Source organism: Theropithecus gelada, chromosome 6 (genome assembly GCF_003255815.1).
Source record: "Theropithecus gelada isolate Dixy chromosome 6, Tgel_1.0, whole genome shotgun sequence".
Classification (NCBI taxonomy): domain Eukaryota; kingdom Metazoa; phylum Chordata; class Mammalia; order Primates; family Cercopithecidae; genus Theropithecus; species Theropithecus gelada.
Window position 1 is genome coordinate 66,573,785 of NC_037673.1, and position 18,772 is coordinate 66,592,556.

Genomic DNA, 18,772 nt, shown 5'->3' on the forward strand with positions numbered 1-18,772 from the left:
TCACAGTCTCTAATCGTGAACGATTTGGGGCGGAGGGCTGAACAATGTGTTTTCTAGTGTGTCGGGGTGCTTATAGGCTATGTGTGCCTCCAAACTGTAAAATAGTCCGGTATACTTTCCGGGGTATAAGTTTGTAGGCCTTAAAATTTTCTTCTGGCTAACTTAAAATTGTTGAATTCACTAGTTTTGCATAAACGTTTAAGCATTTGAAAACACGGTTGAAAACCACAGTGTTACCAAGAAATGTTCTAATAACGTGTTCAAATGAAAACAAAAATTTTACAGTAAGGCTTAAATTCTTCGTCCACAGCAAGTGAATTCATGGTATTTTACTTTTTTGGGAAATATTGGAAATGAAGAACTGCAACTGTAATTTGAAATTAGGAAAACTTTAATTTTCAGTATAAAAATTGCTCAAATAAAATTGCCTAATTTTAATGACAAAAGGTAAGTACATAGTATGTGTGGTTTTTTTCTGTTTTTCCTCTGATACATCATTGAGTTCATGTGAAAAACTCCCATAGTAACACCACAAGTAGATTATTTGATACAGTTATAGTCATTAAAAGTAAAATTATTTTAGAATTTTGATTTCTTGTATCACTTAAATTTACTGTTCCTTTTCACTAGTTCTTGAGCCTTTATTGTGTTGTTGATTATATCAGTATACATTTATTACTATAATTCTGCAATTACAGTTTTTCTTCATTTGAGGGCTTCTTTTTTTCCCCCCTAGGTGAATTATAGTTTAATGTACTACAGGTCCTGAACTACGGATGGGAACTATTACAGTTTATAATGTCAAAAACTTTTCTTAGACCAAAGGTATCTTCCACAAAGGTATGATACACTAGAATGGCCATGTAATAATTGCCTTAAAATAATTATAAATTTTTATACATACTCTTAATAACTTATTACTGCTATCAAAGTAATAGAGCCCAGTATCTATTGTAATTAATGATTTCAGCAAGTCTGGTAGTAAGTTGTGAAACAAATGTTCTCTAAAAGTACAACCTTAATTTTGAAAAAGTGTTTTACAGTCCCAGTCACAAAGGCTGAAAACATTTGAATGGAAGAACATAGAAGAGAGAAATAAGAGTGGTAGTTGGTGTTATAGCTTAACCAAAAGCCCTACTTTTTACAAGTAATGTGATTCAGTGTGTCAGTTCTCAGCAAGATAGGGGTTAAAGTGGGATGGGGGTCAGACAGTTTCGTGCATGCAGGGTAGCTATTTCCCTAAGTGGTGGCTCTAAATTTTCTTTGATGTTAAGTAAATTACTTAACTTTGCTGTTTATCTTTCTCTTTTTTCTAGTATATGGGAGTCCACATTTATGTAAGAAATGAAACTATAAAATGTATAAATAATTTGCAAATCAGAATTGCTGTCGAAAGGTTTATAATGAAAGATATTTTCATACACTCAAAAATATAGAGGAAAGGGGCCAAAATTATAGTACGAGTCACAATCTTTTGATGAGGACGAAATGAATCAGGTAGCTATGACTGAAATTTTTTCCAGTGGTCTTCCTTTTTTAATCCACTGCCAATAATATTCCTAACTCTCTGTCTTAAAAGAAGAGTGAAGTGTGACTTAGCATTTGTAAAGTATTTGTAAGCCCTAAATTACCTCCTCTAAGCCTACTTTCAGCTCCAACTTCTGGTTCGTTTTCTTCAAGAGAGGAACATTGTCTAATTGGTAGCTCACAGCTATGGCTGAGTATTCTTGAAGGAAAACATAACTTGGTTTCTTTTTGTTAGCCAGGCAGTAGATTCTACAACCAGATCTGAAGCTATGTTTTTCTAGATTAATGCTATTAGAGTGTTAAAAAATCTGGTAAAACTTTCTAATTTCTAATTATTTGTAATAATTAACTAATAATTTCTAAATTTTAGCAAGAAAAAAAAAAAAACAGGGTCTCACTCTGTTGCCCAGGCTGGAGTGCAGTGGGGTGACCATGGTTCACTGCAACCTTGACCTCCCAGGCTCAAGTGATTCTCCCACCTTAGCCCCCAAAGTAGCTGGGAATACAGGTGTGCGCCACCATGCCTGGCTAATTTTTTATTTTTTGTAGGGTTGGGGTCTCCCTGTGTTATGCTAGCTGTTCTCAAACTCCTGGGCTCAGCAATCCTACTGCTTCTATCTCTGAATATGCTGGAATTATAGGTGTGAGTCACTACACCCAACCATTACTAGGCGTTTCTGAGTGACAGTTCCCCCGTGAAAAGCCTGTCTCAATTATAAAAATATTAGTTGCTTCTTGCACTGAAGAAAAATATAATCCAGTCATAATTACAGATTGCAACGTTATGATCCTTGGTCTATGTCTTCACTAAGTCTTAAAGCTGATATGGATTATTTGGATATATGAAATGGTTCTTAGTTTGTGAATGTATTAACCTGGCCAAGGCAGATGTGTTACTCTTATTGCTATTTCTGTTAAAATATTATCATTTTTTTCTTTTGTTTTGCTTTTTTTAATAGGTAATTTTAATATTTATGTTTCAATCCTACAGAGAGTTAAAAAAAATCATTCTAGTCTTTATGCTGGGAAGATTACAATTAATAAAAATAAGTTTGTGTTCTTTACTCCTTTAAGGTCAAGTAGACAAGTATGCACTTGCACTTACTGTAAAGTAGAAAAACAACTATTACAGAGAGAGTTTTATTTAAAAATAGTTAATTTGTAAGATTTTTAGGCCGGGTGTCTTGGCTCATACCTGTAATCCCAGCTCTTTGGGAGGCTGAGGTGAGAGGATCGCTTGAGCCCAAGAATTGTTTGAGACCAGCCTGGGCAACATGGCAAAAACCCATCTCTACGAAAAGTACAAAAAAATAGTTGGGCATGGTGGTGCATGCCTATAGTCCCAGTTACTCAAGAGGCTGAGGCTGGAGGATTGCTTGAGCTGAGATTGTACCACTGCACTCCAGCCTGGGCGACAAAGCGAGACCCTGTCTCAAAAAAAAAATTTTTTTTTTTTTTAGTTTTAAAGGTTATAAATTTATGAGTATGCTGTTTCCAGAGTAGTTCAGTTATTTGGGGGAATAGATGGGAGAAAATGTGATTATATTTACATGATTTCTTTTTTTTTTCAGGTAACAGACTGGGTCGACCCATCATTTGATGATTTTCTAGAGTGTAGAGACATCTCTACTATTACTGCCACGTCATTAGGTGTGAATAACTCAAGTCATAGAAGAAAAAATGGACCTTCTACATTAGAAAGTAGTAAATTTCCAGCGAGAAAAAGAGGAAATCTGTCTTCCTTAGAACAGATTTATGGTTTAGAAAATTCAAAAGAATCTCTGTCTGAAAATGAACCATGGGTGGATAAATATAAACCAGAAACTCAGGTACTGAAAAGCATGCAGACATGTCTACATAATTTAATTTCAGGGTGCATAAGGGTGGATGGGAAGCAGAGAGATGTACATTTTCAGATTTTTTACTCATAAGAATCTTTCTAAGGGTTAGAAAAAATTCTGGATTTTTTTATTTTCCAAGGCTCAGATTTTTCTCAATAGTTACTCTAAAGTTGTATTATTAGTTATCTTAGATTTAATTTAATCCCAACATAGAATTGATCTTTTTAAAAGTTTTTGTACTAAATGTAATACTCCTCTCTACTGTCTTCTCAAAATGTATTTCTGAATTTAAAAAAATGTTATAACAACAAACTTGCCAAAATTATCATACAGAGTTATCAACTTAAGAATATAATTTTTCCATAATAGTATAAAAATTCAAGTATAATCAAAAGGACCATTTTATTATATAGATTGTTACTGATTTGCTACTTCTTTTCGTTAATAATGCTTAGGTTCATATGTGCTGATGTACCAAAAAAATCTTCAGTTAAGAAGTTTTGTTTTAAATTTGAAATTTTTGTTGTAGCATGAACTTGCTGTGCATAAAAAGAAAATTGAGGAAGTTGAAACCTGGTTAAAAACTCAAGTCTTAGAAAGGCAACCAAAACAGGTAAGAAATGTGTTTTTAAATATTTAACATCAAATATTTTTCTTACAGTGTGTTGTTAGAAGTTAAAGTTTTATGATGATTTTGCTCAAAACAAGTCTAGATCTCCTCCAGTGGAAAGCTCCCTATTGGGGCGTGGTGACTCATGCCTGTAATCCCGGCACTTTGGGAGGCCAAGGCGGGAGGATCACTTGAGCCCAGGAGTTCAAGAGCAGCCTGGGCAACATAGGGAGACTCTGTCTCTACAGCTAATTAGCTGGGCATTGTGCATGCCACTGGTCTCAGCTACCTGAGAGGCTGAGGTGGGAGGATCGCCTGAGCCCAGGAAGTGGAAGCTGCAGTGAGCTGTGATCACACTAGTACACTCTAGCCTGGGCAACAGAGCAACACCAAAAACCATAAAAAAACAAAACAAAACAAAAAACGAAAAAAAAGCTTCCTGACTTTACTACTTCCAACTTGACTAAAAGACTCAGAGACTTTGAATTTTCCCCTTTATTTGTAACTCTTTTTCTTTATGTCTTATTGTTAGCATAAAGAATCAGTAAACCAATTAGGGTACTAGTGTATTTAGCACATCAGATTATCTCAGGCTGAGGAAAGCAGGCAAATTACATATTAGTTTCTCTACTAAATATAGCCCAAAACAGTCATTATTTATTTTAGACTGATATTTTTTGTTTCACTTCCTTACTGTACAATTACCCTGAACCTCCAAGGTAAAATATTTTCTCCTTCCATCAATCTCTCTTTTTTTTTTTTTTTTTTTGAGACGGAGTCTCGCTCTGTCGCCCAGGCTGGACTGCAGTGGCCGGATCTCAGCTCACTGCAAGCTCCGCCTCCCGGGTTGATGCCATTCTCCTGCCTCAGCCTCCCGAGTAGCTGGGACTACAGGCGCCCGCCACCTCGCCCGGCTAGTTTTTTGTGTTTTTTAGTAGAGACGGGGTTTCACCATGTTAGCCAGGCTGGTCTCGATCTGCTGACCTTGTGATCCGCCCGTCTCGGCCTCCCAAAGTGCTGGGATTACAGGCTTGAGCCACCGCGCCCGGCCCAATCTCTCTTTTTAAATGTTTTTATTTTGAGATTTTTCAAGCATAAAAGAAAATAGAATAATAAAAATATTCATATATACAGAATATACTCATTCTTTCCCACTTAAGTATTTTAAAGTAAATTATAAACATTATGACATTTCAGTTAGACTTTTAGAGACTTCAGTATGTCTCTGTGTTTTTAAAAAAAAAAATTATTTTCCTAATTAATTATGCATACCATTATTCTCTCTAACAAAATTAACCAGGATGCCCTAATGCTATCTAGTGATCAATTCATATTCACGTTTCTGCATTTGTCCCCAAAATGTCTTTTGTAGCTGGTTTGTTTCAAACAGGTTGTAATCAAGTATCAAACCTTGCGTTTGGTTGTTGTATCTCTTAGGCCTTTTTTTCCCCCCTGAATCTAGTAATAGTTTACTAACCCTTTCTTTTTCTCCAAGGCACTGACTTATGAAGGAGACCAGGCCGGTTGACTTGTGGAAGTCTCACGCTGCATTTGTTAGGTTGTTTCCTCCTAATGATGGTTAACTTGTTCTTCTATCCTGCATGTCCTATAACCTGAAATTTTGAATCAAGGGCTTGATTAGACTCAAGTTGAACATTTTTGGAAGAATAAAGGTCATGGTGTATGTTGTATAGTGTGTCAAGTTGGAAAGTATTTGTGGTTCTCCTGCTGTCTTAAGTTTGGTCACTAGATTGAAGAGGTGACCGTCAAAAATCTTCATTGTAGAGTAACTTTCCCTCACAACTGGCACATAATCCATGGGGAGATACTGTGGCAGCATGTGAATGCCCAGTTCTCCATCAGTCGTCTACCTAAGTGCTGTAGCTTCAATTTTCAACCCTTGCCTGAATCACTTATTTTATTAGAGTTGTAAAACAGTGACTTTCTTGTAGTTCTGTTATTTCTACAGTTATTACTGACATTTTTCTACAAAGAAAAGTTTGCCATCACTAGCTAGAGTTGTTTAGTTACCTTGAAATACATTTCCAACTAGAAAGGTAGGATGAGTTTTATATCTTTTTCTTTTTTAAAAAATAGGCTTTTATTTTTGGAGCAGTTTTAGGTTCACAACCAAATTGAGTAGAAGGTACAGAGATATCCCACATATGCCCTGCCCCGGCACATGCGTAGCCTTCTCCCTTTACTAACCTTCCCCTACCAGAGTAGTACATTGGTTAAAATTGATGAACCTACATTGACACATCACTAATACCTAGAGTCCATTGTTTACGTTAGGTTTTTCCTTTAGTTTTCAACCTTGAGATGAAGGAGTTGGTGTTTTAGTTACTTTGATGGTAACAGATCCTTCTCTTTCTTTTTTTTTTTTGAGACAGAGTCTCGCTTTGTCGCACAGGCTGGAGTGCAGTGGCGTGATCTTGACTCACTGCAGCCTGTGCCTCCTGGGTTCAAGCATTTCTCCTACCTCAGCCTTCGGAGTAGCTGGAATTACAGGTGTGCACCACCACACCCAGCTAATTTTTGCATTTTTAATAGAGACAGGGTTTCACCATGTTGGCCAGGCTGGTCTCAAACTTCTGACCTTAGGTGATCTACCTGCCTTGGCTTCCCTAAGTGTTGGGATTGCAGGCGTGAGTCATCACACCCAGCCGATCCTTCTCTCTTGAACCAAGCTCCTTTCTCTCTGGCCTGTGGATCTAAACCTTTGGGTTTAGAGCTAAGATCATGAATTCAAGATGGATTTTAAGTGTCAGCATTGGTATTCCTCTGATTCATAGAAATCTCATCTCTCTTCTCCGAATACAGATTTTTGGGCAGTCTATCTGACACACCTCTTACATCCAGGCTTTTCCTCATTGATTTGTTTTTGGTGAGCTCAGCTAATAGTTTTTATTTTTCAGTGTCTATTGTGTTTTCTCACTTAGCAATACTCTGTCAGTATAAACATTATCATGTCATAAACCTACGTTGGTGTTACTATTACTATTCTACCAGTTGGTGTTACTATTACTATTCTACCAGTTGGATAAACTTACGTACATATATATATATGTGTGTGTGTGTGTGTGTGTGTGTATATATGTATTGGGAAAAGTATTTTATGGTTTCAAAAGTTTTCCCCCTAAGGAGTATAAATCATATACTCTATTTATTTGTTTATTTAACTTTTTAGACACGGTCTTGCTAAAGACAGTTGCCTACACTGGATTGCAGAGGTGCTGTCATAGCTCACTGCAGCCTTGAACTCCTGGGCTCAAGCAGTCCTCCCACCTCAGCTTCCCGAGTAGCTGGGGACTACAAGCGTGTGCCACCACATCTGGCTAATTTTTAAAAACAATTTTGTAGAGATGGGGTCTTACGGTGTTGCCCATGCTGGTCTTGAATTCCTGGCCTCCAGTAGACCTCCCACCTTGGCATCCCACAGTGCGAGAATTAATAGGCATGAGCCACACCATGCCTGGCCCAAATCACTTACCCTTTATTTTACAGAAGTTTCAGTGATGTCAGTAATTAGAAAACGGTTTTGTTCAAAAAAATTGGGAAGATCTAGATTTATCAATGGGCAAACTAAATTTACTTTTCAAAATTTATTTTAAGTACAATATACCAAATATTTGCAGCGTTTAATTTTTCAGGACAACTTCTTTCCTTCAGAATTCAGTAAAACTCTGTTACAGTGTAGACAAATGGGATTAACAAAAGACTTCACGTTATAATGTGCTGATAAGAAACTACCTACTAGTTCTCTTACTGAAAGGGAAACTTGCTATGTGCCTATACCCACTCTGTCAGAAAACAGACACGTAAGTATATTATTACATGAGAAAAATGTATAGTACTTGTGCATAGGCTTCTTTTTCTTTGTAAAGAAGTGATCTGTCTGGTATTATAGTTATCATTATTCAAGGTAGTTATGTTCTGTAAAGTTGCTGAATTAGCAAATACTGAACCATTATTTCTAAGAAAAACACTAAATTAGGTTTCTGCAAACCTCTGGTTACAACATTTTTGTCAACCCATCAATATATAGCCTTGTTGTATATGTGTTTTTGTTTAAAGTTATTTAATGTTCAGTCATGCTTCAGTTAATGATGGGGATACATTCTGGGAAATGCGTCATTAGGTGATTTCATTGTTGTGAGAATATCATGGAATGTACTTACACAAACCTGTGGTATAGCCTATAGCCTGCTCTCCACCTAGGCTATATTTTGCTCCTGTGCTACAAACTCGTATAGCATGTTACTGTATTAAATACTGTAGGCAGTTATAACACAGTGGGAACTATATGTGTAAATAAACATACCTAAACCATACCATTAAAAAGTACAGTAAAAAGGCCAGGCTCAGTGGCTCACGCCTATAATCCAGCACTTTGGGAGGTCAAGGTGGGTGGATTACCTGAGGTAAGGAATTCAAGACCAGCCTGACCAACATGGTGAAACCCCATCTCTACTAAAAATACAAAAATTAGCCAGGCATGGTGGTGTGTGCCTGTAATCCCAGCTACACGGGAGGCACGAGAATCACTTGAAACTGGGTGGCGGAAGTTGCAGTGAGCTGAAGATAGTGCCACTGCACCCCAGCCTGGGCAACAGAACGAGACTGTGTCTCAAAAAAATAAAAAAAAAAAAATTTGGTAACAACATGGTTATAAAAGATAAAAAATGCTATTATAGATTTATATAGGGAACTTACCATGAATGGAGCTTGGACTGGAAGATGGTTAAGTCAGTGAGTGTGAGTGGTTAGTGACAGTCTAAGGACATTACTGCACACTACTGTAGACTTTTATAAACATTGTACACTTAGGCTACACTAAACTTAAAAAATTTTTTATTTAATAAAACTTCACTTACTGGAACTTTTTGTAAATGCCATGTTAAGGACTTTATATAACTTTTTTACTTAAACTTTTAGATTCCTTCATAATAACACTTAGCTTAAAACACAAATAAATGGTACGGCTGTACAAAAATATTTTCTGTCTTTATATCTTTATAAACTTTTTTGTATTAAAAATTTTAAGCTTCTTTTAAAATTAAAAATGAAGACACAAACATACATATTAGCCTAGGCCTACACAGGGTTGGGGTCATTAATAGCACTGTCTTCCACCTCTACATCTTGTCCACTGGAAGGTCTTCAGAGGCAGCAACATGTAAGGAGCTGTCGTCTCTTATGACAACAGTGCCTTCTTCTGCGGTACCTCCTGAAGGACTTGCCTGAGGCTGTTTTATAGTTAACTTTTGTTTTGTTTTGTTTTGTTTGAGACAGAGTTTCACTCTTGTTGCCCAGGCTGGAGTGCAGTGGCGCGATTTCGGCTCACTGCAGCCTCCGCCTCCCTGGTTCAAGCGATTCTCTTGCCTCAGCCTCCTGAGTAGCTGGGATTACAGGAGTGCGCCACCACGCCCAAGTAGTTCTTGTATTTTTAGTAGAGATAGGGTTTCACCATATTGGCCACACTGGTCTTGAACTCCTGACCTCAGATGATCCACCTGCTTCGGCCTCCCAAAGTGCTGGGATTATAGGCGTGAGCCACCATGCCCGGCCAACTTTGTGTTTTTTTTTTAATAAGAACAAGTAGATTCTAATAATAAAGATATGGCACTGTAAATATATAAACCAGTAACATAGTTGTTTATTATAATTATCAAGCATTATATATTACACATAATGAGATATACGTGTTACACTTTTATACAGCACAGTAGGTGTGTGTACACCAGCATTACCACAAACGTGAGTGATGTTTTGCATTATTATTACTAGGAATTTTTCAACTCCACTATAATTTTATCGGACTACTGTTCATATGTGGTCCATCATTGACTGAAAGTTGATTATCTGGCACCTGACTGTATATTGTTGATCCATATAATTTGAACTCATAGTGAACAGCACTATAACTCACACACTGCCCTTTTCAAAAGTGGAACAGGCTCTCTTTGTCCAAGGTACATAGGTTCTTATTAAAGGAAAACAAATAAGCAAGAATTATAGCCTGCCATAGTATGTAGGAAATCTTTTGATATTTCTGTAGCTTTAACTTTTTTTTTAAAAATCAAATTTACAGTATCAGGGAATGTTACTGGGATTAACAATCTCTAGTCTCTCATTAGAGTCCTATCTCTAGTAAATACGTTTGTTTTCTTTTCTTTTCTCTTTACTTTTCTTTTTTTTTTGAGACAGGATCTCACTTTAATGCCCAGGATGGAGTGCAGTGGCACAATCTTGGCTCATTGCAGCCTCCACCTCCCAGGCTGAAGCGATTCTTCCACCTCAGCCTCCTGACCAAGTGGGACTATAGGCGCACACCATGCCCGGCTAATTTTTGTATGTTTTTTGTAGAGACAGGGTTTTGCCATGTTGAACAGACTGGTCTGAAATTCCTGGGCTCAAAAGAATCCACCTGCCTCAGCCTCCCAAAATGCTGGGATTACAGGTGTGAGCCACCGTGCTCTTCCCGAATATGTATCTTAATATGCATTTCTTAAAGAATTTAGTAACCAAACTGAAGTCTTTCCATGAGAATATTGTATTTGTATAACAGTAAATTATATCATCCAATGAGATGTCTATATTATATAAAGAATAAATTTTGCTGGGCACGGTGGCTCACTCCTGTAATCCCAGCACTTTGGGAGGCTGAGGTGGGCAAATAATGAGGTCAGGAGATTGAGACCATCCTGGCCAACACAGTGAAACCCCGTCTTTACTGAAAATACAAAAGAATTAGCCGGGCGTGGTGGTGGGCGCTTGTAGTCCCAGCTACTCGGGTGGCTGAGGCAGGAGAATGGCGTGAACCGAGGAGGCGGAGCTTGCAGTGAGCCAAGATTGCGCCGCTGCCCTGCAGCCTGGGTGACAGAGCAAGACTCCGTCTCAAAAAAAAAAAAGAGTTCAGGTAACCTCTAAAAATCTTTGTTTTAGACATCACCTCCCTAATTTAGCCAAAGTGTGGTGGTTTTAATTTGGCTACTAAGTAGTCCTTGGGAGGGACATAATGCAAAAATTGAGAAATTATCAGAAGCAGAATTTAGAGTTGAAGAATTACGATTCTCTTATTTCCATATTTGCAGATGTTTTTGTATGGAAAATGGGGGAAAAAACAATTAAAAAAAGAAAAAATAAAGTTGGTTTATTCCAGCAAGCATTATTATGAAATTTTAATTGCTTATATGAGACATTCAGCAAATATTTATAGAAGTAAATGATATTTAGAATGAAAAGTCAGAAATAATATGCTAGCATTCCAGTGATTTTGGTTTTTAATTAATAATTTGTATTTGATTTTAGGGTGGATCTATTTTATTAATAACAGGTCCTCCTGGATGTGGAAAGACGACGACCATAAAAGTACTATCAAAGGAGCATGGTATTCAAGTACAAGAGTGGATTAATCCAGTTTTACCAGATTTCCAAAAAGATGATTTCAGGGAGATATTTAATACTGGTAAGATTGGCTGTGAAGGTAGTGGAAGTAGTGGGAAAAACCCATGCTTAAGGGAGCTTTCAGATAAACTTCTATGAGTGCATTTTTTCCCGTACTTCCCACTTTCAGAGGGATGGAATTTCACAGGCCAGGTGCGATGGCTTTCACATGGGAGGCTGAGGCAGGAGGATTGCTTCAGGCCAGGAGTTAAAGACCAGGCTGGGCAACATACAAAGGCCTGTCTGCAAAAATAAAAAAATTAGCTAGGTATAGTGTTGTGCACCTGTAGTTCTAACTACTGAAGGGCTGAGGTGGGAGGTGGGAGAATCAGTTGAGCCTATGAGTTCAGGGTTGCCGTGAGCTATAATTGTGCCATCGTGCTCCAGCCTGGGCAACAGAGTGAGACACTGTCCCAAAAAATAAATAAATAAAAGTTATTTCAGGAGAAGGAAAGAAAGCATGTCTCCAGTGGAAGAGAATGGAATTTTTTGAAGATTAAGTCTTAACTGTTTTGTTAACATGTTCCGTTTGCATTATTTATCTACTTTTTACTAAGATCTGGCTAGGAGGTTAGACAGTATTAACTAAGGTATTTTATTTGTTAAATCAAGCCTTAAGATGTGTTAAAAAGAACTTGCCCCCCAAGAAGATAGCTTAGATCAGTAAATACCTGTTAGAACAATATCAAATGAAAGCAAAAGAACAGAGATGTCTTTGGAATTTGGAAGGAGGCCTTAAGATAACGATTTAAAAATTGATAATAGTAACAATCTTATTTATTTATTGATTGATTGATTTATTGAGACAGAGTCTCACTCTGTCACCCAGTCTGGAGTGCAACCTCTACCTCCCAGACTCAAGCTGTTCTCATACCTTAGCCTCCTGAGTAGCTGGGATTACAGGCCACCGCAACCAGATAATTTTTGTATTTTTAGTAGAGATGGGGTTTTTGCCATGTTAGCCAGGCTGGTCACGAACTCCTGACCTCAAGCAATCCACCCGCCTCTACCTCCCAAAGTGCTGGGATTGTAGGCGTGAGCCACCATGCCCGGCAATAGTACCAGTTTAAAGATGTAATACGTTATAAGTTCATGCATATGCTTATGTACTTTAGCACTATCATTTTATCTTTCATAGTTTTTCATATTGCAACTCTAGGTGGTGAAACACTAGGGACAGCCAGATCTCCTAGGCCATTTTGAAGGGAAAGGTTTCTGTAGAAGGATAATTTTTTTTTTTTTTTGAGATGGAGTCTTGCTCTGTTGCCAGGCTGGAGTGCAGTGGCGCGACCTTGGCTCACTGCAGCCTCGGCCTCCCGGGTTCAAACAGTTCTCCTGCCTCAGCCTCCAAGTAGCTGGGACTGCAGACCACCACACCCAGCTAATTTTTTTTGTACTTTTAGCAGAGATGGGGTTTCACCATGTTGGCCAGAATGGTCTCGATCTCTTGACCTCGTGATCCGCCCACCTTGGCCTCCCAAAGTGTTGGGATTACAGGCATGAGCCACCGCGCCCGGCCGACTTGTGGAAGGATAATTTTATTTTAATGTGGAGTGTTCCTCAAAATCCCTTGTCTGGACTCTTTAATGCACTCCCTTGTGCTACTAGTATTCCTTCCTGCTGGTGCTTTTGCTGTTTTCTTTTCCTTATTATTATTATTATTATTATTATTAATTTTGAGACAAAATCTTACTCTGTCACCCAGGCTGGAGTGCAGTGATTTGGCTCACTGCAAGCTCCACGTCCTGGGTTCAAGCAATTCTCCTGCCTCAGCCTCCCAAGTAGCTGGGATTACAGGCGCCCACCACTATGCCCGGCTTATTTTTGTATTTTTTTAGTAGAGATGGGGTTTCACCATGTTGGTCAGGCTGTTTTTGAACCCCTGACCTCAGGTGATCCAACTGCCTCGGCCTCCCAAAGTGCTGGAATTACAGGCGTGAGCCACCACACCCAGCCCATTATTATTATTATTTTTTTAAGAGACAAAGTCTTACTATGTTGTCCAGAATGAACTTGAACTTCTTAAGCACTTAAGGGATTCTCATGACCCAGCCTCTGGAGTAGCTGGGACTACAGACGTGTGTTCCTGCACCTGGCTTTTACTGCTTTCTAAATAGTAGCATTACTTTTGACAGTCTGATAAGCCTTAATTTAAACAGTCTTCCATATGAAACATGCCTTCAGAGAGCTTCCCTCATTCTCAAGTTCACTAATCAGTCAGTCATTCTGTTTTTGTTGTTAAACCTTTATCACTCCAGTCTGGCCAACATGGTGAAACCCCGTCTCTACTAAAAATTCAATAATTAGCCAGGCATGGCAATGCGTTCCTGTAATCCCAGCTACTCAGGAGGCTGAGGCGGGAGAATCGCTTGAACCTGGGAGGCGGAGGTTGCAGTGACCCAAGATTGTGCCACTGCACTTCAGTCTGGGCGACAGAGTGAGATTCTGTCTCAAACAAACAAACCAAACCAAACCCTTATCACTGAAGGTAATTCATTAATAGGCTTGAACTCCTTTAGAGATTCTTCACTGGGTAGGCCAAAGTCATAAATATTTTTACCAGTTGTATGAATGTTATGCTGACGGCTGTGTTCTTAGGTCAGTTAACTCCATGTTACACAGGGTCTCTCTCTGTCACCCAGGCTGGACACAATCTCGGCTCACTGCAACCTCTACCTCCTGGGCTGAAGCTTTCCCCCCGCCTCAGCCCCGCAAGTAGCTGGGACTACAGGCACAAGCCTCCACGCCTGGCTAATTTTTGTATTTTTTTGTAGAGACTGGGTTTCACCATGTTGCCCAGGCTGCTCTTGCATTCCTGAGGTCAAGCGATCCACCCGCCTCAGCCTCCCAAAGTGCTGGGATTACAGGCGTGAGCCACTGCACCTGGCTACATGTTGACTCTTGTCTTTTGAAAGGAATATCCTATTTTAAATTTAAATGATTTTTCCTAATTAGGAAACAGTCTACAGTATTGTGAGATGCATCAAATGTGTGTGTGTGTGCATACAGTTGTTTAATATTAATGTACATAATTTGTTGAAAATAAAAGTGGTTATGTGTTTCCTTTCAGAATCAAGCTTCCATATGTTTCCCTATCAGTCTCAGATAGCAGTTTTCAAAGAGTTTCTACTAAGAGCGACAAAGTATAACAAGTTACAAATGCTTGGAGATGATCTGAGAACTGATAAGAAGATAATTCTGGTTGAAGTAAGGACAAATTTTAAAATCTTTTTTTAATTTTATTTTATTTTTTATTTGAGACGGAGTCTTGCTCTGTCAGTGTCACCCAGGCTGGAGTGCAGTGGCGCAATCTTGGCTCACTGCAAGCTCCACCTCCCAGGTTTACGCCATTCTCCTGCCTCAGCCTCCCCAGTAGCTGGGACTACAGGCGCCCGCCACCATGCCCGGCTAATTTTTTCTATTTTTTAGTAGAGACGGGTTTCACCATGTTAGCTAGGATGATGTCGATCTCCTGACACCTCATGATCTGCCCGCATGGCCTCCCAAAGTGCTGGGATTATAGGCATGAGCCATTGTGCTCGGCCTAAAATCTTTTTTTTTTTTTTTTTTTTTTTTTGAGACAGTCTTGCTTTAACCCCTAGGTTGGAGTGCGGTGGTGCAGTCTTGGCTCACTACAACCTCCGCCTCCTGGGTTGAAACAATTCTCATGCCTCAGCCTCCCCGAGTAGCAGGGATTACAGGAACCTGCCACCATGCCGGCCTAATTTTTGTATATTTAGTAGAGATGGAGTTTTGCCATGTTGGCCAGGCTGGTCGCGAACTCCTGACCTCAAGGTAATCTGCCTGCCTTGGCCTCCCGAGTGCTGGGATTACACATGTGAGCCACTGCACCCAGCCAACTTTTAAAATCTTGCTGTAGGTATTGACTAAACAATTGTGAGATATAGCTTACATGATAATGTTAATTGTCTCTATAGTAGTGATATTGGTAAAATACAACACAAAGGCTTTGTAATAGAAACCTAAAGTCTTTTTTAGTAAACTTGAATGGAATAGCTGTAGGATAAGGAACGTTAAAATTTTAATGGTTTAAGTATAGAAAAACAAAAGAAAAGTTTGGAAAATTACTTCCTAGTGAAAATACTGTAACTGGAAAGCAACCGTAAGAAATTTGGTCTAAAAATTGGGATCCCCTTTGATGTATATTACACAGGGTCTCACTCTGTCACCCAGGCTGGACACAATCTCGGCTCACTGCAACCTCTACCTCTTGGGCTCAAGCTATTCCCCCCGCCTCAGCCCCGCAAGTAGCTGGGACTACAGGCACAAGCCTCCACGTCTGGCTAATGTTTGTATTTTTTTGTAGAGACCAGGTTTCACCATGTTGCCCAGGCTGCTCTTGCATTCCTGAGGGTATCATTCCTGGGGTATCATCTATTTCATGTTTCCCTTCACTTCTATGAAAGTTCTGTTTAAAATACATTGAATAAATATTTTTTTTGCCTATCTCAATAAATATGAATCTGAAAAATAAATTTGCAATGGAATAAAACTATACTATTATTTATTTTTTATTTTCAATAGGATTTACCTAACCAGTTTTATCGGGATTCTCATACTTTACATGAAGTTCTAAGGTAGGTTTCAGTGAAGTATTCTAAAACTCCAAATTAAATGAGAAGTGGCTTGAATTTCAACATTGCTGTATTTTGTTATTTTAGGAAGTATGTGAGGATTGGTCGATGTCCTCTTATATTTGTAATCTCGGACAGTCTCAGTGGAGATAATAATCAAAGGTTATTGTTTCCCAAAGAAATTCAGGAAGAGTGTTCTATCTCAAATATTAGGTAAGAAAGAAATTTCTGCTTATAAAGGTCACATACGTATTATATTTTTAAATTAATCATTTAACTGCTGTCTTTCTTTATAAAACTTTTAGTTTCAACCCTGTGGCACCAACAATTATGATGAAATTTCTTAATCGAATAGTGACTATAGAAGCTAACAAAGTAAGTCTCTGATTAATTAAACCTCACTTGATAACTATAGAAAGCCCAGCTTAAATAGTGTTATGTAAACTGAAGGAGTTGGAAACATGTATTATTTTAATTTTTTAGAATTAAAGCATTTTATTATATTCATAAGGCATACATGTCATTTTAGCAAATGTAGGAAATACTGATTTTCAAAATCTTTAATATTTTTCTATTAAACTTTCACTTTCACATTGAGGTAAATTTTTCTTTTGCTTGGTTTACTGTTCTAAATTGTGTCTATCATCAAGAAAATGTTTTCTGGCATGTAGGTGTGGTAGTTATCAACAATTCAACTCTTCCTATTATCCTATTGTCACTTTTTAATTTTGACATTTTTTTAAATTGTAGTGAAAAACATGTATCATAAAATTTATCAACTTAACCATTTTCAAAGATACAGTTCAGTCAAGTATATTTACATTCATATACAGCTGTTGTCACTTTTTTTTTTTTTTGAGACAGGGTCTCACTCTTTTGCTCAGGCTGGACTATAGTGGCATAATCATTGCTCACTGCAGCCTCGACCTCTTGGGCTCAAGTGTTCCTCCCACCTCAACCTCACAAGCAGCTGGGACTGCAGGCTGCTACCACCATGCCTGGCTAATTTTTTAATTTTTTTTTAGAGACAGGGTCTCCCTGTATTGCCCAGGCTAGTCTTGAATTCCTGGCTCAAGTGATCCTCCCTCCTCAGCCTCTGAAAGTGCTGAGATTTCAGGCATGAGCCCATGTGCCCGGCCTTGTTTCACTTTTAGTACGTCATTTTTTTCTATATCTCAAATCAAGATGATGTTAAAAAAAAAAACTGATGGACCTTCTGCTCTCAGCATCATGGTTCTAGGGAATCCTACTGGTATAAATCAACCAAATCTTGCATGAAACATAATTTTTGTTGCACTGCTAGGACCACAGGAACTGGGGGAAGTCTCCAAGGGAGAGGTTGTTTTGAGGATTAAACACGTTAGTGTAGAGCACCTAACTGAATAAATAACAGATATTAATAGTGAAAAATGAGAAACAAACTGAGTCCTGTAATACAGGAAGCAATTACTGTGATGAATTATTATGCCATTAGTGTTTTGAAAATATTTAATGGGTCAGGTGCAGTGGCTCACGCCTGTAATCCTAGCACTTTGGGAGGCCGAGGTGGGTGTATCACCTGAGGTCAGGAGTTCATGACCATCCTGGCCAACAGGTGAAACCTCATCTCTAATAAAAATATAAAAATTAGCCGGGTGTGGTGGCAGGTGCCTATAATCTCGGCTACTCAGGAGGCTGAGGCAGGAGAATCTCTTGAACCCAGGGGGTGGAGGTTGCAGTGAGCCGAGATTGCACTACTTCACTCCGTCCTGGGCAACAAGAGCGAAACTCCGTATCCCCCACCCAAAAAAAAGAAAAAAAAATTACCTGGTCATGGTGGTATGCTCCTGTAGTCCCAGCTACTCAGAAGCCTGAGGCAGGATGGTCACTGGAGCCTAGGAGTTTGAGACTGCAGTGATCTAGATGACATGACTGTAGTCGGTCGTGGACAGACCTAGACCCTGTCTCTAAAAGAAAATCTACATTCTCTACTATAAGCGTGAGAACTGCAAATTGAGCCATGGTGCATGCCTGTAGTCCCAGCTACAAAGGCTGACAGCGGTGGGAGGATTAGTTGAGCCAGGGAGCTCAAGACCAGCCCAGGTGTGATATAGTAACACCTTGTGTCAAAACAAAAATTTTTTTTTTTTAGTGAATTGATTAGTTCAAGTGGCTCCGGTTTAAAAAAGAAGAAGAAGAAGAAATAATTGGTGTAATTGTGGCTTTTTCATCCTCACCAGACTGTATAATGTGTTGAAAACCTTAGTAAAGGAATTTTCATGTAAATTTCATAAATTTGTCAGATTATTTTGTGTATATTTAGTTTTATCACATTCTATTGCATTTTGAGGGTTTGTGTGTGTGTGTGTGTGTGTGTACATATATATGTTACATATTTGTGTGTATATAGTGAGAGAGTAAAAACTTCAAAATACAACCTGGTCAAAGTGAAAAAGTAAAACAATACATTATTTAATATTTCCTGAAAGTATACCTTAAACTGTAATAGTCATTGAAGCTTGTACCATTCATAGACCAGTGTTTAACATGGAAGCTTTTTAGTTTTTTATTATTATTTTCAGATAAGTTTTTTTTTCTGGCTCTATAGCCCAGGCTAGAGTGCAGTGGCAAGATCATAGCTCACTGCAGCCTTCATCTCCAGGGCTCAAGTGATCCTCCCACTTCAGCCTCCCGAGTAGCAGGGAATACAGGCGCATGCCACCATGCCCAGCTAATTGTTTTGATTTTTTGTAGAGATGAGGTCTTACTAC

The 18,772-nt window shown here is 38.6% G+C and overlaps 1 protein-coding gene across 5 annotated transcripts in view; it reads left to right on the forward strand.

Moving 5' to 3' along the window:
* RAD17 (RAD17 checkpoint clamp loader component) overlaps positions 1–18,772 on the forward strand; it is a 47,808-nt gene that overhangs the window by 1,420 nt on the left and 27,616 nt on the right. For 3 of the 5 annotated variants that reach the window (XM_025387321.1, XM_025387318.1, XM_025387319.1), the window contains exons 2-10: positions 311–447; positions 1,317–1,497; positions 3,099–3,356; positions 3,898–3,981; positions 11,293–11,449; positions 14,498–14,634; positions 15,973–16,025; positions 16,110–16,235; positions 16,328–16,397. In XM_025387321.1, coding sequence (XP_025243106.1) covers positions 1,489–1,497; positions 3,099–3,356; positions 3,898–3,981; positions 11,293–11,449; positions 14,498–14,634; positions 15,973–16,025; positions 16,110–16,235; positions 16,328–16,397 — 894 coding nt within the window. In that variant the 5' untranslated portion in view covers positions 311–447; positions 1,317–1,488. Of the gene's footprint in view, positions 1–310; positions 448–736; positions 841–1,316; positions 1,498–3,098; positions 3,357–3,897; positions 3,982–11,292; positions 11,450–14,497; positions 14,635–15,972; positions 16,026–16,109; positions 16,236–16,327; positions 16,398–18,772 lie in introns of all 5 variants that reach the window. The other 2 variants (XM_025387322.1, XM_025387323.1) reach the window with 2 other exon arrangements.